We start from the raw sequence: 26,928 nt of genomic DNA on the forward strand, positions 1-26,928 counted from the left end.
TAGGGATGGACATGGCTACTCTTCCATCAGCACTGGATGCTTTTATGGGTGATAATGAGGCAAAGGATAATGAAGAAGAGGATGAGGATTAAAGCTTCTCCAGATTCATTCAACCATTAGGGGAGTATTTTTACCTTTCCTTTATTTTTTCTAACATTGAGTACAATGTTTAATATAAGTTTGAAGGGTGAATTTATTTATTTTTGTTAGTGATTATTTTGTTGAAGTTTTATATTTAATTTTACTTGCATGTTTATTTAGAATTTAAGTAATTAGGATTAATTGAATTTTCTTTTATGCTTGCTTGAATTTTTAAGAATCTAGAGTAGAATTGTGTCAAAGTTTTTGATGATTTTCCATACCCAAAGATGAGAACTTAGTTGTATTGAATTTTTAGCTGTTGGTGAATAAGGTTTTTATTTGGATTCATGCTAAATTCTTTTGTTTAGTATCATTGTTAGGATGTGACTTTCACAATTTATCTTTTGCTTTGAATTATTATGAATATTTAAAGACAGTTTATGCTGATATCAAATTTAGATTATGTCATGAATTCTAAAATTTGCTTGATTCTCTCTCTAAGTAAAATTTTAGGCAATACTTAGTTAAGGACGTAATTTAAGCTATCTTTTGAGCATTTAAGCCTTCCAAGCTCACCCTGATATTTTTATCCCTAGTATACACCTTTGAGCCTAATTTTCCTTTTCTTTATTTAACTACATAATAATAAGCCTAGCCTTTTAAAATAAAATTTTTAATTTTGCAACCCTCACTACTAGCATGTATATCATTGTAGGAAGTGTATTGAGCTAGTTGTTAAAAATAGTAGAAAAGGTAAAGTTGTTGAAAAATTCAAAAATTCAAAAATTATTAAAAATTACCCCACTACCTACAATACAAAGAAATAAGTTTGAAGGTGTGAACTTGTGATGAAAAAATGGAGAAAAGAAAAAAGAAGTGTTAAACAAAAGAAAAGTCGAAAGTGAAGAAAAAAGGTGTATGTGAAAAATGAAAATAAAGCTCTATATAGGTCTTAGAATAATTATGTGCTTAGGGTGATTTGAGCCACATTATATCTTTTATCCTACCTTGACCCTAGCCATATTTTGCAAGCTTAATAAAAACCTATTGATCCTTAGCTTCGTATTAGTTTACATTAGTGGAAAGAAAGATGAAAAGTAGACTTATGGAATTCTAGTACTAATTTGAATTTTATGCTAGCATAAACAGATCCAAATGTCGTGATATTCTTGGTAAAAAATTTAACACACACACGAAAATCCATTCAAGAATGTGCTTGCATTGGAATTGAAATATGAATATGAATTATGTCTATATTTTTCCTTAAGTTAAAGATTGATAGACATACTTTTGAGGAATTTATGGAGAATCATTGAGTTGGTGCACTTTATCTCTAGTAGTTGCTTTATTTATTTTATTTTTATTATTTAAATTGTTTTTCATAAGTTGGTTTCTTTTCTATGCTTTGCTAGAGGACTAACAAACTCTTACATTTGGTGGTGAGATAACTTTATGATATAGAGTTATTTAGACTTAATTTTAATAATAATTTAGCTTAATTCTTATAGTAATGCGTAAAAATTAATTAAGTTTTATTTAATTATTTTAAATTAATTAATTAGGTGAGTCAATCTAATTTTATTTAATTTTATACTTAAATTGGTGTTAATGTGCCTAAGATATGTTATTGTTGATTAAATTTTTGATTTTGTCGATGTGCAATTAAAAAGGGAGAAAACTTGTCCAGTTAAGTGTTCATGAGATGCAAACCTTCACTACATATATCTTGGTATTTCAATCATAACTTTCTTTACAAAACTCCAAATAAGGCGATTCTTAGACCATTGGAAAGATAAGAGAAAAAGATATAACTTTCTTGTTACCACTTTGCCCAATTCAGCGTAAAAGGTGACAAAAAACCTTATCCAAATTGAAGAACTATAGCAATCCAAGCGAGGTCGCAGCACCTCGACTTAAAAATTATGTTTTTGGCTATTTAAATAGTTGGGGCAGTGGCCTTGGTGAAGGAAGGTTGCAGCTTACCTAGTCTGATAGAGAAATCCTTGCTGGATCATACTTTTTTCTTGTGCCAAACTCACACCCTATTTATGCAACCTTTTGGAGGACTTTTGGAGGCATGAAACACTAGATTCAGAGCTGAGATTTACCCACAAAAATCATTAAAATAAATTCTCATTGGAGTTGAGAAGAAATTGAAGGATTCAAGATGATTTGGAGATCAAGATTTTCACTCTTGGAGTTTCTTTTATCTTTTTGTTATTCTTTATTCTTCTTGGTTTGGTTTCAATGTTTAAACTTTATTGGATGATGATTTGTGATATTATGGGGAACTAATTCAGTTATCTAAGATTTTGATTGAACTCAATACGTAATTTGAATTATTTATCTCTTTTTTGCTTATGTTTGATGGTTTTAAGTTTTTATTCAATTTTGTTCTTAATGCCTCTAATTACCAAATCATCAATTAGATTGAACTGGAAACTTAAATAAAATCTTGATGAAAGAGATTTAGATAGACCTTGAATAGAATAGTGTATGATTGATTGTATTTAGTTGATTAACTAGTTTGATTTACATAAAAGGTAGACATACATCTGTAAGCTATATGTAGTCAAGATTAGAGCATGAACTTAATAAATCTTTATTTAATTTAATTTGCATAAACATATAGTAAGTTAATTGAGAGAAATTTTTTTATAAGAAACTCTACAGAAACTTGTAAATAATTTAAGACTCTAGCTTGGCAACTTTATCCGTTAAACTAAGCTAAGAAAGAGAGACAATATTCAAATGAATTATTGAGGGATATCATAATCTTAGGTCTGGTAGTTAATTAAATTCTTAAAACAAATTTGCTAATAAATTTTAGATTAGTTTTATTTTTAGTTATTAGTTTTGATGTTAATTTTAGTTGTTTGGACAAAATTAGAATGTGTTAATTTTAGTACTTAACAATAAGAATTAATTCAATTTTCTATGGGATTGACACTCTGCTTGCCAATATATTATCTGGTCAATATGTATACTTGCATGGGTAAAAATTAAAAAACAAAAATTAGTTAGGTCAACTTGGTTTTTATGGATTTCTTGTTGGTCATCAAGTACGTAGATAATTATAGGGGTTAGTTCAGAACTTGGAAGAAGATAATTATAAGATTTGAGTTGGAATTAAGTTTGGGTCATTTTCATTCTAAAGTTCTTCTCAAATTGAGTACAACTCATTTTGGCCTTAGGTTGAAGCAGAGTTTAGGCCATTGATTTTCTCTTGTAGAAATAGGTTTGATCCAATTGGTTTGAATTTTTTATTACATCAACCAAATTAAATCATGTTTTGTCATATGTTAATCTTTCAAATAACGAAGCCAACTAATTTTTCCTTTTTTTCTATAAGAAGGAAAAGCAAAACAAGTGATCAATGGCAAAGTACTTCTACTCCAAGTGCTTGATTGGCAAACAGGTTAGTGACTTCGTATTTGTAGGGGACAAGTAGATTTTAAAGAGTATTTATTTCCAATACAAGCCAAATAGTTAATGATCAAGTGTCTCTTACTGCCTCCACCATGCTTGTTAAACATGAAAGATTATTGCTAGTACATCTACCATGCTCCTTTCTTCTTGTTTTCTTTTAGTTTGTCACTATTTCCTTCTTGTCCCTAGTCTCTTCCCACCCATAATTCCCTCACACAATCTATTGAAGTGAAGAAAGAAACCAAAGAGCCAACAGCTGCACTAAAAATATGAAATGAAACTTTTTTCAATATACAAAGAAAAAAAAACTATGGAATGAATTAATTAGCAAATATACAAGTATACACTCTATTGCTACATCTAAAACAACAAGTTGCCCTCATCAACAACCAAAATAAAAAGGGCTCAATTTGTGATTATTATGGTTGCTGGTTAGAGAAGCAACATAAAGTGGTTATTGATTAATGATAACATTTATGAACTCATGATTGATTATGATTTATGAGCTCATGATTTTTTTTCTGGTCATGAATCACCTTAAAAACCAAGTTATCCTTTCAAAATTTACACAAAGAGTGATAAATAGTATTTAAAGTTTTATTGAAAAGAATTATGTGACTTCGTATTTAAGAATGTATTAAAGAAGAAATATTTTAAACAAGATACCCGTGCCTAATCAAATTCATACTTGTTCAATAGAGTTCACCACTCTTACAAATGAGTTTTGTGGGTTATGAACGACACAAATAAAGTTTGCAATCTATCTAGAAGCCAATCGCCACTCTTGATATTAAACAAGATAATCTGCATAATTAGTAATTGCATTTGCACATAATTTTTGTGCATGTTATCTATCATGCTTGAATAGATTAAGATTTTTGAAATCCAATTATATAACCACTTTATAGTCTAACATCACACCAAAACTAACAAAAGAGTATACTATTTTAAAAGTAAGCAAACTATATGAGAACACTTTTCATCATAAGAGGAAATTTCACCTATTGACTTTGTCATTTGACAATCAACGAAGGACAATAGTAGAAGTTGCTTGAGCAATTTGATTTGCATTTATAAATTACTACCTATTATGGTGTCATACGATTATGATATCCAACCATTTAGTACAAGCAAATTCAAACATTTTTAGTTAGTTCGAGTGATACAAAGTCTATTTTTTAAGGTATAGAGGTAACAAACCTCAACAACATATCAAATTCTTTTGGCTAAGATCAATAAAGATTTGAATCAACCTAATAAATTTTTTACAAGCACATATTATCTCACGAACTCAATATTTTTGTGATTTCAAACTTAGTAGTTGGAAAAATAAATGACAAACTAAATCAATCAAAAACAATTAGAAAAAAAATTATCTAATCAAAACTAAAAATAAGTTCATGCCATCACATATGTTTTTTTGCTTCAATCCTTCGTAAATGTTTTAGTTTGTGTATAATAAAACATATTATCCTTAGTTTAGTTGTTTGCGAAACATTATCACTTTTAAAATTTTTAAATCAATTGCAAAAGCAAAAATTCTATAACCTTACAATAGAGAACAAGTTATGTAAAGTATGAACATATATGTATGCAAATATATGATAAGGATAAATAAGTATTACACAAACAACAAAGAGGTAACGAAACAATTAGAGAAAGAAATACATGAGCTAAAATTGGAATACAACATTTTGAGCCAAAAATGAAAGCATAAATATAGGCTTTATTCATGTTATGACGTAATAAAATTAATTGAACTCAATGAGCTTTGGAAATGATAAAGATTTTTAAGTATGAAGAAAAATCTCAAAGAATTGTTAAAGCTGAAATTAATAGAAAAATATACTAATATGCTTTAATTGTTTGAACATAGTTTTAAGATGAATGATCATGCTTTTGATTTTCTCAAAAGTCTTTTGTTTTTGAAATTATATATGCCAGCCTAAAGATCAAGTTTTCAAAAGAAATGACTTGATTTTTGAATGAAAAGGAAGCAAAATGTAATTATTTAGTTACAAGAAGAATCGATTATGGAGAAGAAGAAGTTAGTCGTCAAGCAAAGATCAACAGTGAAGAATTGGAAGATAGAAGCTATAGACCATGTGAAGAACCGATACCTAAGAGACAAAGAATCAATTTTAGAGAGACAAAAGGCAGAAGGAGAAAATCAAGAAAGCAAGAATCAATTTTATAAGGAGAATAAGTCGATTCTTAAAGCATCAAAAGTACAACTCAAAAACTTGGTGACTAAAAAAGGCATGGCACAACTAGACAAAAGTGAAGTGGCAAAATTCAAGCTTGAATTCAAATTTTGGTGCCAATCCACAATGAAGAACTGACACCTTAAGGTAAAAGAATTGATTCTTCAAAATTACAAAGGTGTCACCTTACACCCGGTTGTAGATGAATTAACACCTCATAATAGAAGAATTAATTCTTTAGAGATAGAAAACAACAGACTTTGCAAAGAACCAATAACTCAACTATAAAGAACCGATTCTCCAACAGTGATAGATTTGTGCAAGCTAGCGTGAATATACAAGAAGTGATTCAAAACTTACTATAATGGGTAGAAAATCTCTAGGGCTATAAATATACATCTTAAGGACGTTAAAAAAAAAAGAGAAGAGGATTTTAAAAAATTTTGAATCATCCTTCAAGAGAAAAAGAACGAAAAACAAGAGAAGCAGCTATAAGTAGAAAAGTTTCTACCTTTAAGCAAGCAAAAAGACAAAAGTTCATATCTTTACCCTTCAACTGATTTTTCTTAAGCTTAGACCTTCCTTGATCATTTTTATCTTGGAGAAAGCTCACATCTTTTTGAACCAAAACTTCATTATCCACCTTTCTGGAGGTTTTTAATTTATGGTTCACTTGAATCCATTGTTGTATTAGTTATACCTCCAACTAAAAGATATAGGTGTTTTGCTTGATCCTTTAAAAGGTTTTCTCTTGTGTAAAGGTTGTGCTTTAACCTGAAAAGGCAACATCTTGGTAAAGGTTATGCCCAATCTTACAAAAGACAAGTTGTAGTCGTTGCTAGGATTCAACCTCACGCTTAAATTAAAAAATAATCAAGAAATTAAAATCTAACAGAGTAGAAAAATAAACTAGCATTTAATCAGAGAAGTAGTCAGATCCTACAAAATCAATGTTTGTATTTTTCATGTAATTTTCAAATTAATTATGAATACTCATAAGTTTAAGAGTTATATATCTTGCTCTAGATATCGTAATCAAGAGCCAATTAAATTAAACTCTTTACTTCTTCACCTTTAGGATTTGTCAAATTTTCAGCCATTCAAGTATTTGGCCTCTAACAATGATCCACATAGTGACCGAATAAGACCTTCAAAAAGGTAGAATTTTTTTGCTTGTGCTAGCAAGTTTTGTTTCTAAAACAAAAAGGACCAAAAATTCTTAGCGAATTTTTAAGTAATACCAATTCACATTCAAAAACTTAAAAAAGAATATATTTTTTTAAGTTATACCAATTCACATTCAAAAACTTAAAAAAGAATATTTTTTTTAAGTAATACCATTAGATTTGTTAGATTTATGTATTATTACTATTTTTTTTATTTTATTTTAATTTAGAATTTATCTATCTATTTTTATTAATAGAAACTTGGTAAAGGCAATGATTTTGATGGACAAATAAGAATAAGTCGGTGAAATCATAAGAGATATCATTGTAAATATTGATGAAGAATACAAGATTTTGAAATTCATGTCTTCACCATTACACAAAATAAGTTCAAGTTTTGAAAATAACATCGGAAATGATTCTTAGAACTAATGATATCTCAATTTTACAAAATTTTATTATAAGAATTGAACCTAGACTCTAAAATGTAAGTAGATATAGTTACTATCAATTAAAATTCTACTTACATAAGTATACATATCAAAAAGATAATATATTGGTAAGCAGAGTATCAATCTCACAGAAAATTGATCTAGAATATTACCAAGTACTAAAATTAAAACAATTTAATTTTATTCACACAATTAAAAATTGAATTCTAATTAAACTAAAAATTACTCAACTAGAACTAGACTAATTAAATTTAATTAAAAATTAAAGCAAAAAAAATTAGGTAAAAGGCAAATTGTAAGAGGTTTAGAATTACAATATCCCTCATGCTTCATCTAAATCTTTACCTTTCTCTCTTTTTTTATAATGCTCTCTTGAGTCTCTTATAAAAATATCTACTTTAATCAAAATACTATATTTCTATGTTAATTGAAATTAAAATAGACTCATTAAGTTCAGGCTCTAATTTGACTACATATGGCATATAGGTATATTCTTATCCTATACATAAATCAATTAATATGATCATATGCTATTCCAATTTTAATCTACACTAAACTCCCTTGCTTGAGTTTGTTTAGGTTCCTAAATCAATTTAATTGGTGATCATGCGATTAAAAGCATTAAGATCAAATAGAAATAAAAAATCCAAATTCCATTGAAAATAAGCAAAAAAGAAATAAGAATTAATCACTAGCTATATATATGATAAGAAATTACTTGTAATACATGTTCTACCATATAAGTAATTATATAAGAATTAATCACTAGCTATATATATCACATTAAATCAAACGAAGAAAATAACAATTCAAAAGAAAGAGCTAAAAGTCTAAACTTATAAATATTCGCACAAAATTTATACAAAAGTCACACGAATTTTGCCCAAAATTCATACAGAATTTACCAAATGTCATAGAGCAAGAAAAATGAGTAAAATCAATATAATATTCTTATTGATTTTTACTGTTACAAATAACATTTACAAATTAATGTAAACTTTTCTATATTTATAAATAATATTTTACAATAAATATAATAAAAAATGGCACCCGAGTATTTGACTTTGTGCATTATCTTCCTATCTAAAGAGTAACATTCGAATCCTCCCTCTCCCAATTATAAAAGAAAAATATAATAAAAAATGAATATATATTAAAAAAAGAATGAGAAAGAAAGAATGTGGTTTAGAATTGACATACACTAATATGCTAAGAAAAGTATGCAATATGAAAATTAAAAAATTGATAACAAAAATTTATTCAATTTTACTATTGAAAGATGTTGAGATATTTGCTGAAAATTAGGTTTTTTGCATACCAATTGATTCAGAGGTTGATGTCTATCAAGCAAAATAAAATTTGGATTTGTTAAGACATTTTAACTTTATAAAAACTAAAGGAGTTGTTTCAAGAACTTTCTTTCAAAAATGTTATTAGGTGAGACCATAAAGCATTCTTGAAGGTTGAAATAACTGAATATACTATGCAAGAATACAAAGTTTGGATAGACAACTTATTTTAAAAACTTTATAAAAAAAATTATATTGTAAGTAATATCATTAATTTGTTAAAATTTTATATTAGTTTTATTGTTTTGAATTTTTTCAATTTAAGATATCTTGGTAGAGATAACTATTTTGATAAAAAAAAAAAGGAATTAGCTAACAAAATGACATAAAATATCATTTTCATTAATGATGAGAAAAGTTAAAAATTAGATTCATTAATGACCACAAAGCAAGCTCAAACTTTAATATTAACATTCAAAAGGATTCTTATAACTAATAACACTTTAGTTTTACAAAATTCATTTTATAAGAAATTGATCTTAGAATATAAAGTATAAGTAGATATAGTTAGTAATTAATGTTTTTTTATTTTTTTTTGTTTTTAGTTATTAAGTATTTTAAATAAATGAATTAATAATGTATTGTTTATTTCACTTGTTAGATTTGTATGCAAAAAGGCTTAAGTCATCCTCTATTGATATCTTTAGAGAAAAGACATTCATATTTCATTACAACTTTCTTAAAATAAGTTATTAAAATTCATGTCAGAAACATCCTACAAGCAGACTTTAATGACGAATGCAATATTTCTGTATTTTTTAGAATTATCAGCTAGAAAAGTAATGACAAACTATGTTCACCAAAAGGCAATTAGAAAAAAATAAAAAAATCGAAACTGAAAATAAAATTATGCTTTGCAAGTGCTTTAGTTTGTATATGTTAATATATATCATCATTTTAATTGTTTGTGGACCATGATACTACTTGAGGGTGGCAGCATAAGTTTTTTTACTATCAAAAACAATATTATCACTTATCACAAAATTTTCAACATATTTAATCGCAAACAAAAGGGTCTTATAAAAACACAATAGACAACAAGTTAAGTAGAGTATGAACATATAAATGAGATGCAAATATAGGATGAGGAAGGATAAGTAATTACACAAACAAAAAATAGGCAAAAAAAATAACTAGAGATGACAAAACATGAGTTAAAATTAAAAAACATACTATTGGAGCAAGAAAATAAAAACAGAACAGCCATCCTCGCCACTTGTATAGAGAATATCAACACCTAAAACGTTGATATGATACATGTCAACTTTTGTCCACATAAAATAGATAAAACATCTTATCAAAATTTAAATAATTTCCTTAAAGCTTAATGCTTAACAAAATAATAACCATATTAATAATATATTAATAGTGATCATGACGATTGAAGAAAGATATAACTTAAATTTTAAAAAAAATAGATATAACATAACTTTTCAAAAAAAAAAAGATGGAATGCACATTTCAAGTATGAGAAAAGTCTAATATGAATATTTTTGTTAAAATAAAAATAAAATAATTATTGGTAAAATAGAAAATTTGACAGAGATATCATGAAATAAGAAAATATAAGTAACATTAGCATTAAATTTTATGAATATTTATTGTTGTTACAAATATCATTCCACAAGTTAGTCCAAACATTCCTATATTTACAAACAAATACGGTAACAAATAATGATAAAGAAAGTTGTACAATGCTGAACTGGCTTTCAAAAAATAATGGTAAGAAAAATATGCAAAACAAAAATTTGACATTTTTACATTAAAATCTTATAACTAATTACCTAAGTTCTAAGAACAAGGATAGGAAAATTCAATGATCAAGTATTAAGATTTTTAAAACGACAAAAATTTTAGATCATACATCGTTGCATACTTTATAACATATTTCAAATTTGAATATGTTTACCTCCAAGATTATTCACTAATCAAAAGTTTGATAGACAAGACAACTAATTTATTTCAATACTTATAAATAAAATATTATACTTGATATAAACACTTGAATTTTATTTACAATTATATATTAAAATCATTTAGTCCATGAGATATATTAATTTAAAAATTCCAATATCAAGTTTAATTATTTAAATCATTTTAATAAAACATTGACGAAGTTCACTTAAAATTTTTACCAAAGTATTTTGCAGGTTAATTTATTATATTCATTAATCACATGCATTTTTTTGTTATAATTTTTAATTGAAACACTTGTAGCAAACTCATTTTACTCTTTTTATTTTGTGAAAATATTTTCTTTTCATTGGCACTAACCGTTTACTTTTTAACAAATCAAAAAAATAAATGAGAACTATTTTTCAAAGAATAGAAGGGAAAATATCTTTTAAATCCAAGTTCAATACAAATTTTTACTAAATTACTTTTTATATTTAGATAAATTATTTGACGAAAAAAATCAATTAAATACTATCACAAGTTGAGATGAGTCTCAAGCTCGTGTGTTAATTTATTACCGTGAAGCATTCTTAAATAATCACATTCGATTCTTATTGCAATTAGTGTCTCATCACACCATTCAAAATTTCCTAATAAATTTTATTAAAAATGAAAGTAAGGTCACTCCTTTATATAAAAAATCCACTATATGAGGAATTCTTAAACAATTTTGTAGTGCCTCTAGATGGTTAGGTTGACAACATTCTCCTAACCCCTCCAAATATCTCAAAAAGTTGTACAATATATTATTCTACCCACAAATTGTTATAAATATTTAAAATACTATAACAATTAGTAAAATGGATGTGGAAAAGCAAATGAAAATTGATAGAGAATGTTTAAGAAACATGCTCAAAATGTACCAACTAAAACTCGAATCATAAAATTATATACATTAATTAAAAATATAAAAAAATCATTAGAAAATAAGAAAAATCTATTTTTAAGACAAGTCTAAAAATAATTTTGTATGTTCCATCCCGATTTTTAACATTAGAAATGATCAATGAAAAATAAAAATAAATTACAACTTTCTTTTTTTTTAAGAAAAAAAAAAGATAAAAAATAAATTCAAAAACCCTGCTTTTTTATAAAAAATTTTAATAAAATTAGTAAAAAAACTAAAACCTCTTAATCTCTTTTTACAGAACAATTATTTTATTTTTTTTCTCTATTTCACTTTACGAATCAATTGTACCTTAAATAATTTACAAAAAAGAATTCAAGTAAATAATTCAGAAATAAAATGTAAAACAATATGCTACTTTCGATATTGTCCATAATGATATAATTGCTTTCATTTCTCTTGTAAACCAATTTTGCATAATATTAGAATAATAATACATTACTAGTCCAAATCAAGCATCTATAGAGTCCACGTTGAGGCAGACTTATGTCTAGCGTGGTTGGCATGTTGGAAGGTAGTTTGCCTCTGAGAGACAGTCCAGAATTCAATCATTCAACCCTTTGCAGCTCCATGGCCAAAGATCTAATGGATGCAATGGTTGAAGTGAATTCATTCTGCACAATCACCCAAACTGCCTACTTCAAACAAATCCCATGCATATTGGCTTTACCAGTTTGGATAGATAATCAAAACGGCATCACTTAACATACCCAAATATAGCAATTAATTTTACTCCAAATCTATACTTTAGTCTAATACCAAGTTGGAACCAACTAATGTAGCACAAACACGTTAAAGAGTTGCTGAGGAAATTTCATGTAAGATTTTATGGAAAAAGGAGCTCAAAATATTTGCAATTGCTGTAATTCATAATTGGCTCCAGCAAATATTAATCTGGAAAATTTCTGTATCAAATATGCCCACACTACTGTGGGATATCTATGCACATAAGTTTTTCTGGATGAGCTTCCTTTACTCATAGCAAACCATGATTGTAACAACCCTAATTCAGACTTTAAGATTTGGTTGGGAGGAAGGGAGGCAGGCAGGCATGCATGCATCCTTGGAGAACAATCACATAAATACTGTAAAATACTAAACCCAACAAAAACCAGCTGCCCAAGATATTAAACCTTTATTTGTGTCACCAATTCATTGGTTTCTCTAGCTGTTCAGGTACTAAAAATATGGGTCTTAATGCAATAAAATTATATCCACTTAACCTACAACAGAAATTTTTTGTTGTATTGTAAAATAGCTGAAAGTTTGAACCACAACAAAAACCATTCCTATGAAATGTAAGGCCTATGAAATGTAAACCCCACCAGAAAATTAGTAATGAAAAAACAAAAGGATAAAGAAACATTTCACCTCTCCTATAATAAACAAGGATGAGAGAAACACCAATGGATGAAATTATCTCCATCACTTGCTCTCGTCCATGGGGTCGTTAGGATTACATGATTGAGGTCTTAAATCCTTATCATCTTGCCATGTTTCTCCTGACTCAGACATCTTTGAAACAGAATCTTCGAGTGCCTCGAGGAAAGACAAAACAGTGAACTTGTCTGCAACAAATGGGAAAGGTGATTAAATAAATTAATTTGATTCACCATGAAGCACACATAGCACTCTCCAATGCAAAGATTTACACACACTGCATGCAAGACATACAATGAATTTAGAATACCAGCAAAGCTATAGATTATTTGAACTGCAGACTACTCACATTTACTTGGGTCAATTCCAAACTGAGACAAATCTATCTGTCCAGTTCGAAGTACCTATAACACAGAAAGAGCAGCCTCAAGAAATTGCCCAGTGCCTTGTGAAATTACAAACAAATAATAGGCTGGATTCTAATTCCTCACATAAGTAAATGAATCTACTTGTTGACGGAATGGAGGGCTCTGCAGCAACTCCAACATATCCTCTGGTGTCCATTGACCCTGAAACCTCAATAACTTCAAATTGTGGGAACATAAAACATAGAAAGAAAACTTAAAAGCGCAACTATTCTGTACCTCAGGTAAATATGAAGCTAATCGCTCTTCCAATGGCAACGTCTCAATCAATGGCATTATCAAATCTGGCTTCAAAATGTCCCCTAATTCCAAGCCTGGCAGAGAAAACAAAAGCAGAGTAGTGGAGTTACGTCAAAGCAAAAAACTAGGTAAAATATTTAGTTACACCACAAAGTACCTTCTTCCTAAAGGTATGATATCAAATATGAACACCCAACAGTCAACAGTTCTTGGGAAACAATAAACAGATTACAATTATATGAATAAAAGCAAAGAAGTTAACCAATATGGCATAAATTTGAAAGCCACCAACATCAAGAAGAAAGTGTTCCTTCAAAAACTGCCCTACTCTCACTCTTTGAAAAGATTTCTTGAAACTGGTTAAAATATAGGATCAAAAGCACAGCCACTTAGACGGCTATTGCCTTACACTTGTAATATGATAACTATGATTTCTTTATTACTTTTACAATATCTATGAGAAAAAAGCTTCACATGGAAATATACAACAATAACCATTTAAAATCTGATTTGCCTCAGGACTATGCATCCAGCTTATGTCATTAACACTTGGTGGTGGAAGCAAAAACTCTAGCTACACTTGCTACAAACATACGCGCGCATGTGGCAAAAGTGAGTTCAAACATCCACAGGAACTGAACAGCCCAAAGTTCACAGATAATGGCAACTATAAACTCAACAGTTTAGAAATTACCAGATACTAGTAAATATATTTAAAATAATAAAAAACCATCACCTCCATCAGGATCACTGGCTATCTCTGCAACAGATGCAATCACAAACAACCATGTTAGAGCTCAAAATAATCTAAAGCTTAATAAAGAAAATAGTAACAATCATTCTGCAACTAGAGAACTAAATACCTGCTGGCTCAATGTTGCTCAATATTCTTTGCAAGTCTTCCAATTTAACTGGCCCTGATGAAGAGGTTACATCACTAATTGCTTCTGCACCTAAGTTTGTAACAGTCAAGTTTCCAGCTCTGAAAATTTCAGGTAGAAAAAACATAAGAAAAACATCCCACAAGTGGCAAATAATATCTTGAACAAAAATAAAAGGACTATGAAAGCCATGTAAGAGACCTTCTGTATAATAAGGTTGCTTAAAAAAACACATGATACATCTAGATCAAATTACGTTAACATTCCTTCCATTTCCTTATAGGGAGGCAGATGCAAAAGGACAGCCAATTACCAACCTATGGATTTGGTTGCTCTTAAAATATTTATCCTTAGGTTCTTACATGCTTCGCATCTCCCCCTAGGAAGTCTAGATGGAATAACACACTGTGCCATCACCTAATCTGATTGCACATTAATAAAAAGCTTACTGCTTAGATTTTCACTGAATTACAGCGAGTCAACCCACAGGCTTAGTTATGTCATATAAATAATTTCACACAATCTGCTTCACTGAAAACCATAGCATGTTATATTGGAGCTCAGAATCAGTGACACTTCTTTCAATCTAAAAAGCCAGCTAAGGACTATGAATAGAGGAGACAACAAAACGTTAATACAAAAAAATAATACAATAACAACAAACCAAACTGCAAGATCATTTGAATTTTCAACATCTAAACTTGTTCAGCTTTCAGAAACAGATAATCTGACCATAAAAGCAAAGGAATCTACATTTTCTACAGATGTTGGCATCTGCCGTTAATAACAAACTAACATTTCATTCAACATTTGGGCAGTTTCCCTGATATAGAGATACTATTCAACATCAGGCCACAGTTTCTTCCCTGATATAGACATACCTACCCCTAGAATTGATGCCCAAAAATAAAGCAATGTGCTCTATTTGTACAAGACTTTTAACCACTATTTCAACCCTTAAAACCCCAAATAACCTATATATCATAAACTGATGTTGAACTTTAGAAGTGGTGTCAATAAACATTTATTCAGTATCAATTTGCATTTTTGGTCCCTGAAAACCAAGATGGCAAAGTGCAGTATGCATAGATGGTGATAGGATTGATTACACATTTGATACCTGAATTATAATCAAATATTCAATTTGGCACCTAAAGTTTAAAAATGTGCAATTAAAACTCAAACTATCTTTCATTTATTAGTTTGCACATTTGACTAATGGATAGTTAAAAGTGTGAGATGTCCAAACACAACCAATAAGACATGTCTAAAAATGCTATCATTTTTCCTTTGCTATTTTTTATTTTTTAAAATTAAAAAATAATAAAAATCTGGAAAAAATTTCACAGAAAAAGTCCAAAAAGGAACAGAAGAAATTCAAAAAAAATTAAAAAAAAAAGGAGAGAGAAAGAGGGAAATTAGGGGGAAAGATGGCTGGCAAGGGAAAAGAAAGAAGGGTTTAGGATTTATTTTTGTTTTTTTTTAAATTTTTTTATTTTCCATTTTTTTATTTTCTAATTCCAAAAAAATAAAAATGACATGGCAGTTTTTTAGACGTGGCGCATTTTATTGACTATTTTTGGACACATTACCCATTTGATTAACAAAAGTTAGTCTCAAGTTAAATTAATAAATGCACGCAAAAAGAGGTATCCAAGGATCGAGTTACCTGTCCAAGCACACAGGTTTGGCCACCTTTGGTCTCACATTTGCATGGAATATTAGGTCCATGCCCAACCTAACTTGATTAGATTATTATTATTAATAAATTATATATTTTAATTCAATTTTAATTCTAAACTATATTATAAAATACAAAATGTTAACATAAAGATAATATTTTATTATTTTGATAATAATAGCTAAATAGGTAAGTCATGCTCGTGCTTAGCTTTTAAAAAGGAAGGCCCAATAGCCCCTATCCAAACATGGCATAACTTGGCCCATAGACACCTCTAGAAACAAAGTCTGAGTACCTAAGTGTACATTTTTAAGCTAGGCTAAAACGCTATAAAAGCGCTTCTACTTTCCTAAATTTCTCATATAAGACCCGGTCCTTCTATTGTACAGAGGCGGAGCCCTTAAAGCAATATTTTTGTATGATTAACACCTTATTTTGAATGAAAACCACTTAAATCAGCTATTTCTAGCACATGAACATCTACATGATCATTATCTCTACCAATTCAATATCGACATGGAAAAATATAAAAATTCACATTGAGTCGACACTTACATGACACGTAGCACTCGCGTACATGGCATACCACATCAACATCTATAGAGCTTTTTTTTTGCAAAGTACGTGCCATATAGATGTTGATAAGTAAAGATAACAGCCACGTAAATCCTGATGCAGTGAAGATAACAAATTTTAATGGTTTCCATCTAAATAACGATTCAATTAACCAAAATGATGCTTTGACTTAATTGAGTACAATAGGCATAAGGGCTCTAAAAATTTTGGAAAAGTAAAAGGGTTTTTTTAGTATTTACCCTTTAAATTGTAGGTACCAAATCAAACATTTGGTTATAGTTCAAGTACAAATATGTTATTAACCCACGATAATAAAGTGTTGTCAAAAATTTTGGTTAGGAAACTATAGCTTTTTCTTTCAAATCCTTTTCCTTTAGGAGCTAGAACCTTATATTGCCTAAAGAGCAAGGTGCAAAAAAAGCTCTCACCTAAGCAAAGTACGGACAATATGCATGTGAGTGTGTGTGTGCATAAAATAAGCTTAAAATATCTAATTCCGATAATAAACTCTAAAAAGTGATCCATTTTATCCCAGAAAACATGAGAAATTTCTTTTTCCCTCTTTTGGCAAATATGTATGATTTCAGTCCCAAGTTTGTTGATGAACTACTCAAATATTGAGAAGTAAAGCGTTTGATATTGTTGCTGTTTTCACTATGAAAGGTACAGCTAATGAAAAATTTAAGAATAAAAGAAAAGAAAGAGAACTTCAATCAGGCACGCTTTTTTTGCACCTACCGCCTTACAAAATAACATCCCTAGGCAAATCAGGCATGCGCGTGATCAAATATGCCTCACCCAAAAGGGTCTGAGGCACTTTTGTTGTTTAGCACTATAACTTAGTGCCTAGGAATGAACCTTAACAACACTGACCAAAACAATTTAGCCATGGTTGTCAAAGCGGAATTCAAATCTAAAATTAAATCATTTATTTCACGAATCCAGAACTGGAAATTAAATTATAAAAGTTTGCAAAAAGTCTTAAAATCAATTTTCATTGACATTCATATATGTAAAACAAACAAGTCCACAACATAGATTGAAAAATGAACTAATTTAATATATTATTGAATCACCACGTAGCTTGATTTCAAATGGCATTTTCCCTTATAACATGCATTTCAGTTTGAGACAGACCATTATCAGTTATCACCTAAACAAATATCACATGCTTAACAATTGCTATTGTAACATAATTACCATATCAATTTAACACGCAACACATTTGGCGTCCATAACTCGTATCCTGTAGGAGTTACTGCACAAAAGATATATTCATTCCTATGTCGAAGCATAGCAAGTGGCAACCTATATCTATCCTTCTAAGAAAATATCATCAGCAAGTAGAACAGTTGAAAAATGCTCAACCTTCAAACTAATTCATCTAAATGGGAAAAAATAGTCTCGTTTACTCTAAATCCCTAGGATAAAAGGTATTTCAATTTTGTCTTTTATGTGTGTGTATGTGGGTCAGTGATGGTGGGGCGTTGGGGAGACCAAACAAACAAACAAAAGAGAAAAGACATGTTTCTACTATAATAACAGCTGAATCATTAGTAAGCACCTTAGAAAGCTTAGTAAAAGTGAGCTCCATTGTTTTTTATTTCTATCCACATCCTCTTTGATGTTCCTCTCCTCTTAATACAAGTATCCTCCACTAAATCACATCTGCTCATGAGAACATATATAGGTCATCCCTTTACATGTTCAAAACCACTTTAAATGTGTTTATCTCATTTTGCCCTTAATGGGTGCAATCTGCACCTTTTCCTTTATGTACTTGTTCCTAGTTCTTTCTTCATAAGCTTACACATCTAGCATAGCATTTGCATCTCAACCACCCTCATTGTTTGCATATGTTCAAACTTTCAACATTTTTTTCTGTGACATCATTGATGTTATGGCCATCTTTTATAATTTTCCTTTAACTCTGAACAGAAGTTCGCAACATACAAGACGCTCCATACAGCTGCATTTAACCATCCCTCTCAGGTCCTATTCCTGCTAACTCCAACAATTACTCACTTTGCAGTATGTGTTGATTCATAATTTCAACTCATCCTCCATCCCTACTAGCATTACCAATTTAGGTGAAGTCCTAAGTAAATTTAGACAAGGAAAAGCTCTGGATAATAAAGTTCTTGTGGTAAGCCTCAGTAAAAAATTTGGTCATAGGAAGAAAGTGTATGTTCAACATGCTTCGTTATTCTAGTTTTTGAGGCCACCAAACATGTTCTTGACTTCTTATTAATAACTCAATGCCAAAACAACCAAAAGGGAAAGTAATACTCCTAGGTCTAGCAAGATTAATAACACAACAATATAAGTGATAAAAGAGAACAAAATCCAAAGCTAGGAAAAAATTAGCACATTTTCCCTTGTGCCACATATCCATTACCATTCAGTCCCTATAGCAACTACATATAAGGTGCACACAATAACTTGTCTAGTTAGCGGTCAAACCAGAAAAGAAGCATGCTTTTTTCAAACATGAGAAGGCTATTTTGGCCACTTTGTTTTTTTCCTTTCTTTTGGCTGGAATAGGCCTATACTTTATTCCTTTGAGGCTCTATTTGCATTAAGTTATCAAATCCTTTATTGAAATAGTTGATTCATTTGGGTTGCAATTTGCTCTTAAAAATCAATGTTTTGAAATCCTAGTCCAACTAGTATCAGCAAGTCCACAACCATGCCAATATATTTGTACCGTCAACTTCATCAAAGTAAATCTTTCTAAGAAAATCTAACCATGTGATTGTTATTTCATCTCTTATTTCTTGTTTTTTCACCCACAAATTTCAATGGTTAAAATATCTGAAACGCAGAACCCTGCACAAATTTTTTCACCAGTACAGACTAACTAATCTTCCCATAACAACCTGAGGCGTAACAGAGACAAGGAAACTGAAAACTGGAAATAGAAGTTTTCTAAGGAAACTCAACCTTTGGAACTTTTACTAAAATTCAACTAACAAAACCTAACTAGAGACTTTAGTTTTCATATAGAGCTAAGGCTCTCAAGAAATTATAAAATGTAAATTGGTATCATCAGCTAGTTGATAATATCTCATCCTAACTGATAAGACACAAGGAAATAGTAAATTAAATCCTAATAATTAATAAATCATAATAACCAAGATGAAAACTATCTAACTAATAACTAGAGATAAATTTATAAATACCAAACACTAACCTTGATATCATAATCCTCTCAATTACCAAAGATCATGGACAACCTGATGCTTAAGATCAGCCTCTAGTCATCAACTCAACAAATTCAATATTAATTGCCCCATAACAGCCTCCAGTCATAAACTCAATATATTAAATGTTAAATTTGATTTTCCACATTTATAAACACTACAATGTCTAATTTCTCTCCTAATCCACCACAAATCATGTAAGCAGAATCTTCAATGTGTCCCACGTCATATTTTAAACTAATTTTAATTAACAAGTCTCATAACCATTTTAATCTGTGTTGCTTGGACTCAGGTGCAGGTAGTGCCGAAGCATCTGATTCGTCAGTCCCTTAAATCTAAGACACGGGATATGGCTAAAAAAGATTTGAAAGTAGGATATAGGCGCAAGGACTCGTTCTAAATTTAATAAAATAGGATATGTTTATTCAATTTTATATATTTGATTTGCTTCAGTATAAGTGATTGAGCAATCATTTTAGTTTAATGAAAATGTGACAGGATTTTAGGTCAATGAAAATGTGACAGGATGAGACTGGCGTTTCCTTTAAAGAAACAGAGAAAGAAAATTATAATGGACTTCTTTCTCTTTTAATCACAAAGGGCTTTTCATATATTAATATGCAAATAGGCTTTCCAGTTGTAATAGGTTTTGAATTTAAAAGCTCGAAGAAACCTAAATTTCTAAGAGTGGATTCTTTTCATATTTGGTCTCTTTGTGCAGCACCTTTCCCTCTTTCTCTCTTGTTCTAAGTTCCTGCAACATTCTTCCACCACTGGTCCCTACACCCACTCTTTCCAGCAATACCCTAAGTCACCCATCCATCTTATCTCTCTCTCTCTCTCTCTCCTTCTTGTCTTCTCTCTGTTATCATCCCTTTCTTTCAGATTTCCAGCAGCTGATTCTCTCTCTATTATCTCCTCTTTCATTTTGGATTTCTAGCATCTAAATTACCCAATAAAAGCAAGACTTGAGAAAAAAAAATGAAACTAGCATCGAGCTACACTCTTCTGCCAAAATGTCTGAAGTTATTTTACCATGTCAGACACAGATCCGATATCGCGTCGAGGATTATGTTGTGTTGACATGGGTACTCCTCCATTTTTTAATAGTCTGAGCAACATAGATTTTAATACTTGGCCAAAAAAACTATTTTAATAGTGTTTTGCTAAGTAATTGACATTTATGATACAAGGAATATGGGAGGCTAGAACACAAATCATCTGAAATCTAAGTTCATGATAACAATATTATATAGGTTTCTACTTTGCAGTTTGCAAAACTTTATAGAAAGTTTTCTAATCAAATTGACATTCATCATTAAACTCATACAAAATAAAAATTCTCCCGGCTAATCAAACCCAATATGGCAATTCTAAAACCAAATAAATATCATGAACTATCTTAAAAAAAGGATGGGGGGAATTCTTTGTAACAATAGCTTTACCTTGATGAAATATCATCTTCAGCCATGTCTTCAGACACTTGCAAAGGTACAGAAGCATCAGGCTCTTCATCACCAAGGAATTCTGTTGAATAGAATAAAAACAAACAATCAAATTTTGTGGAAACTCCTCTCCCCACCCCGCAACACCCCCCCCCCCCCCGCCGCCACCAAACACACACGCATCAAGCCATAGTCAATATTAAAATATCAAATTTGAGTAATATATGGAGTCCTCATCCACTGACAGAGCAACGGGTAACAGGGAGTTAGGCTCAAATCTTAACAAGGAGAAGGAACAGAAAAAAAAAAAGTGTATAAGACATCAGTTAAATGATCTAAAACAATCAGTTCGCAACAATTCCTAATGGAAAAAAAGCAAGACATGGCACCTATGCATACAAGGGTTTACAATTTTGTGGCATGAAATACATTTACAAAAGATAAAGTAAAAAGTCAAGTTTGAGAGTTGATGGAACACAGAGAGAGAGAGAGAGAGAGAGAGAGAGACTGGTTAAAAAAGTCATGTTTGATAAGATAACATATTTGATTACATCATCATAAAGTAAGATGAGGATGCTTAATGACATTTGATTCCATCATCAAAAATTAAGATGAGGATGCTTCAAAATAAAAAAAGGGAAGAAGAAACCGTTAAAGTAAAAATAGAACATTCAGTAACCAAAAGAAAAAGGGAAACATAACCAATGAAATCATGTTGGAAATCAAAATCAGGATAACTGCAAGAATATGTTCTGTTGAAGTTATAAGGCATCCATACAACGAAATACCAAAAAGCAAATGATTTATTTTATCATACACATACCAAAAAGATTCACAGAGAGATAACCCAGATGGTTAGGACACAGCTTTAATACTACAAAGCATAAAGTCAACAATAAAGTAATCCATTTATACCTAATGGTTGATTGATGATATTATTTACTGCGCTACATAATTGTGAGTCATCTTCTGCTTTAGGCTCCTGAGAGAATAAGAATAAAATAATTTATCAATAAATAGCAGAAACTACATTACACAGGAAGCAAATCAACAAATCTGACCTGCATCCAGAAAAAGAACTTCCGGTCGTCCGTATTGAACTTTAATATGTAAACCCTGCCTGATGCTTGATTAACCTGAGTTAACCAAGAATAATAATATTCAAAATTACTTAAAAAAGCTAATAGATTCCGATCTAACAATCCTTTGAAAAGATTTAAATAATTCAAAAGAAAATTAAATACCTTCTCAAAAACAGCCTCATCAGGAAAAATAATCTGATCCTAAGATAAGTTGTGTCAAGGAAAACTGAAAACATTCTCACAATAAAAAAAATAAAACGACAAATTACATGAACAATTAGAACAACAAAGCTGATGCCAAGGCAATGAAACCAGGGTTAAGTAGGCATAGAAGCTTAATGCCATGTCTGAATATGAACTGGGAAACTGAGCTTTTGAAGGACAATAATTAAAACTCAATACTTAACCATATCAATTGTCAATCAGATGGAAATATTAATCAATTTGAACAATGAGAAGGATATTCTCACTGACTCGCAACTTGCAAGGATGGGCAACAGACCGAACCATTTCAGTTGTTACCAAGATGAGAAGATAAAACTAATTTGAATAATTTGTAAAATCTAGGTGAATCCTTAACCGAAAGAACATATATTTAAAAAGAAACAAAATGAACAAAAACTTAAATGGTAGCTAGCAGAACCCAGGGCCCCCAGAAAATATTACAGATTGTACTGTGTTTACAAACTTACTGGGAGTCAATTTGCTCAGGATAACCAAAAGAAGGCAAAACTTTGTTCCATTAATGGTGATAATCAGCCATTGAAGAACATACGTCCGTGCTCTGTACTCTTAAGTCAGGCAATTTAGAATTTAATATTATGAATTCAGAAAGGTTAAACAGGTTAGTGAGCCAAGTTTAAGTGCTCTAAGAGCTTAAATAGTTTCCAACTTGGAACCACAGACCTACTGGGTTAAGTAGTAGTCCAAGAGACATCATAAACATGAAGATAATATTTCTATTTTAGTAATATTGGTATGCTTTTGATTGATAAAGATTGAAATATTGTAGGCATGGGAATCTAACTTACTTGCAACTCCTCTAGATCTATCTATCATCAATTGGTACTTTAGTATACTGTTTTTTTTTGGCTCAATTATTTTAGTATACTTTTGATCGGTAAAAGTTGTACGTTATTTGGTTCATTGATGCATGGATTCCTGTGTTACTTGCTCCCTCTACTCCTAGAGAAAAAGAGAGAAAAATCATTACAAATAACTATGAATTAATACTTTAGTAAGCTTCTAATTAATAGAAGTCATAATTATTTGGCTGATTTAGGCATTCATTGGTAATCTAAATCAAATCCCCTTTTCCGTATCTTTGATAATATTTTACAACCTTTGTATATCTTATCCCACCAACTAGGTCCTTCGAATACAATATGCTGCCAAATTTTGCAGCAACCTTTTCCTTCAATTAGAACACTTCTTTAGTTACCATCCCACCTTTATCAAGCCCTAGTCCAAACTCTTGCCCTAAACCTTAACCTCAAAACCCGTATATATTCTCCTAACTGAGGCCCACTGCTGCCCTAACAGAAGCAGAATTCCCCAAACTTGAAGAATGTTAACCAATCATTAGAACTTGTTAGTAAAAATAAAAGAATAAAGGTGGTATAATCCAAAAAGAGTGTATGAACAGCCTAATGCAATTTCTTCAACCCAAGTAACAATATTATTCTGACAATAATTTCTTTAAAAAATTCTCAAGCATTAGACCTCAGGAGACCATGATTAATGAATGACACTTTAACCACAAGAAAGGGAAGATACCTATTCCAAATATAACGGAACTAAGCAACCTTGGTGAAAATGAATCACAAGAATGAGGCAGAATGAAATATTGAAGTGAGACAACAAAGCAAAATATAAGAAGAGGGATACATCTTCGATAACATTTTGTGTGCGATCAACCCACTGAAAATGTACTAGTCCCTCCTCACCCTGATCCAGAAAGGCAGTAAGCTCACAACAGCTGAGATAAAATTAATTTAAACAGAAATTCTGAAGGAAATATGATCAATTTCACTAGTCTAAGACTCAAATGTAACCCAAAAGATAAAATAATATGTATATCAGAAATTGCTTCATTTGATAATACCCTAGTTACGCGAATGAGTCCTTTACGTGTATCAGGGACAACCCTTTTTCCTTCCAACAACATTTTACCAGCACGAAACTCAAGCAAAGTCTCCTGACAACACAAGCACAAGAGAGAGATTCTAAAACCACAGCAATAAGTTTGAAACACGATAAGGTAAGACATTCATTCATTCCAAAAAAATTTTAAAAAAAAGCTTTTTTATTTAAGCATTTAGTTGAGGCAATACCTGCATTGCTGGAAAAGCTTCGGTGGAGGACGAACCCATTAGCAGCTCCACTTCTTTAAGTAACTTTGAAAACAAAAACAAGAAAAAGAAATCAAACCAAGTTGAAAAAGAATACAAAACCCTAAGCAAAGAAAGAGATATAATTCAAGGAACAAGCTGCTGTTTAACGCAATAAATTAACGAGAATTGCTATATAACCCCCCAGAGAGAAAACCCTAAAATGAGGAAGAGAGTCTTATAGTTTCTCAATCAGGTAACAAACAAGAGCTTATCATCATACCTGTCTTTATATAGCGGTGTTTGTGTGTAGAATTTGATCAATCTCTTTTTCTTCTTTTCTTTTTGGGATGTAAAGATTAGATGGCGAAGAGCAGCGAGCTTCAACTTGAATTCTGTATATCCATAGCGGCCGAGTTCTGCCTTTGCAAAATCAGACATTAACTTTACTAATATTACGAAATGCACCCAGTTCTTTTCTTAATTAAATTTTATCAACTGTCTGTAAAAATGTTTACACCCTAGAACTAAAACACGTCAAATCAATTCTTTTGTTAGTTTTCATCAATCTTTTATTAAAAAAAATGTGATTTTATAAATATTTTGTATTTATAGTAATAAAAGAATTTAATATTAATAATAATTATATAATAATTTTCTAAAATAAAATTAACTGAATACATAAAATTTTTAATACCCTTTCAATGAAAATCTTCCCTTCAATAGTTTTTAAAATTAAATTATTAAAAATTTAATTTTTAAAAATTTGAAAAATATTTAATGATTTATCGTACACACCCTTGCAAGTAGTAATCAATAGGAATCATCTAATCTCAAGCCAATCAATATGAAATCTAACGTATCAATTGTATTATGAAATTATAAATTCTAAATATAAAATATTATTTAAATGTGAAAAATATAATAGTGAAAACTATCACACTAGTGCGATTTTCATATAACTCAAAATATTGACATTTGTTAGTTTGGTTAGCTCAAAGGAATAACCTCAAGTGGGGGAGTGAATTGAGTATTTTCAAAACTTTTTGAAACTCCCTTTGCAAGATAAAATTTTTTTTTACTACAAAGATGAAAAACCTTTTAAGATCAAGCAATAAGAGTTATAAGAGTCGTTTGGTGAGTTGATTAAAAAATGGTTTGCAAGTGAACGTACAAAGATAGGACTTTTAACAAACACAAAAGACACGATATTTATAGAGATTCGACCTCAATGCTTATGTCCTCTCTTTTAGCTCATTAAGAAATTTGAAGTCCACTATGAAAATACATTTTCAAACTCAAATATAACATTTACAACAATGCCTTTTTCTAGACTCAAGCACAACTCATAAATTATTTTTTCACGAGAGTAAGCACAAACCATATAATGCCCTTTCTTGAGAGCTAGTACAACCTTTACAATGCTTTTTCACAAGAGCAAACACCTTTCTAACTTTCCACAGGCTAAGGTATAACATATCAACACTACCTTTCAAGGGTTAAGGTATAACCACTTTAAGCACTTTACCTTTCAAGGGTAAGGTATAACCCTTACAAGGATTACAAGGATAATGAAGTGTAAGCTCAAGAATGCCTCTAAGTAGGCTGAATATTATCAATGAATACAAGAGAAGATGATGAAGGCTTAAGAAAGAGTAATAAGGCTTTTAAGCTCAAGCACAAGCAACTAAACATGATGAACATTTGATTTGAAAAGTGACAAAGAAAGGATTTTCTCACAACCCAAACCCGAGGGTCAAGACCGGTGCACGGGCTCAACAAGCAAGCCCACTAGACTTGACCAAGCTTCAAAGTTCATATTTAAATATACATAGGCCAAGGGATTCAATCATCAAAAATTGATAATAAATTCAAATAAAATATAATATCCTTAACTCAAATTCCATACAAATAATAATGTGGCCATACGTTGGCCATCCAAACAGGTTCATATATATTAACTCTTAATACTCAATATAACGTGACACTCAATGCCTACACATATTATCCACAACGAAAGACTTCAACTGACTCAGCAGGGTAACTAAAATGGAAAACTTACTAGATGCCAAAATCGATCTGTCACTAGACGACTTGTATCACACAGCTCTGTAACCTATTTATCTGCACATGGTATACAA

At 30.3% G+C, this 26,928-nt stretch overlaps 1 protein-coding gene across 2 annotated transcripts; it reads right to left on the minus strand.

Moving 5' to 3' along the window:
- Positions 1–12,660: 12,660 nt before the first annotated feature.
- Positions 12,661–25,167, minus strand: RPN13 (regulatory particle non-ATPase 13). Of its 2 annotated transcripts, none has more exons than XM_021421447.2 (14): positions 25,071–25,167; positions 24,791–24,853; positions 24,562–24,651; positions 24,345–24,404; positions 22,620–22,658; positions 22,437–22,511; positions 22,291–22,357; positions 21,376–21,457; positions 14,453–14,571; positions 14,326–14,349; positions 13,569–13,663; positions 13,416–13,493; positions 13,274–13,328; positions 12,661–13,112 (listed from the first exon to the last, which is right to left on the minus strand). In XM_021421447.2, the coding sequence occupies exons 2-14, from the start codon at positions 24,827–24,829 to the stop codon at positions 12,970–12,972; spliced, it is 966 nt and encodes a 321-aa protein (XP_021277122.1). In that variant the 5' UTR covers positions 24,830–24,853; positions 25,071–25,167; the 3' UTR covers positions 12,661–12,969. The 2 variants fall into 2 exon arrangements, with proteins under 2 accessions (XP_021277122.1, XP_021277121.1); XM_021421446.2 differs by having other exon boundaries at positions 24,562–24,654.
- Positions 25,168–26,928: the final 1,761 nt, after the last annotated feature.

Source organism: Theobroma umbraticum, unplaced genomic scaffold (assembly GCF_002168275.2).
Source record: "Theobroma umbraticum cultivar Fairchild unplaced genomic scaffold, ASM216827v3 scaffold_56.0, whole genome shotgun sequence".
Lineage (NCBI taxonomy): Eukaryota > Viridiplantae > Streptophyta > Magnoliopsida > Malvales > Malvaceae > Theobroma > Theobroma umbraticum.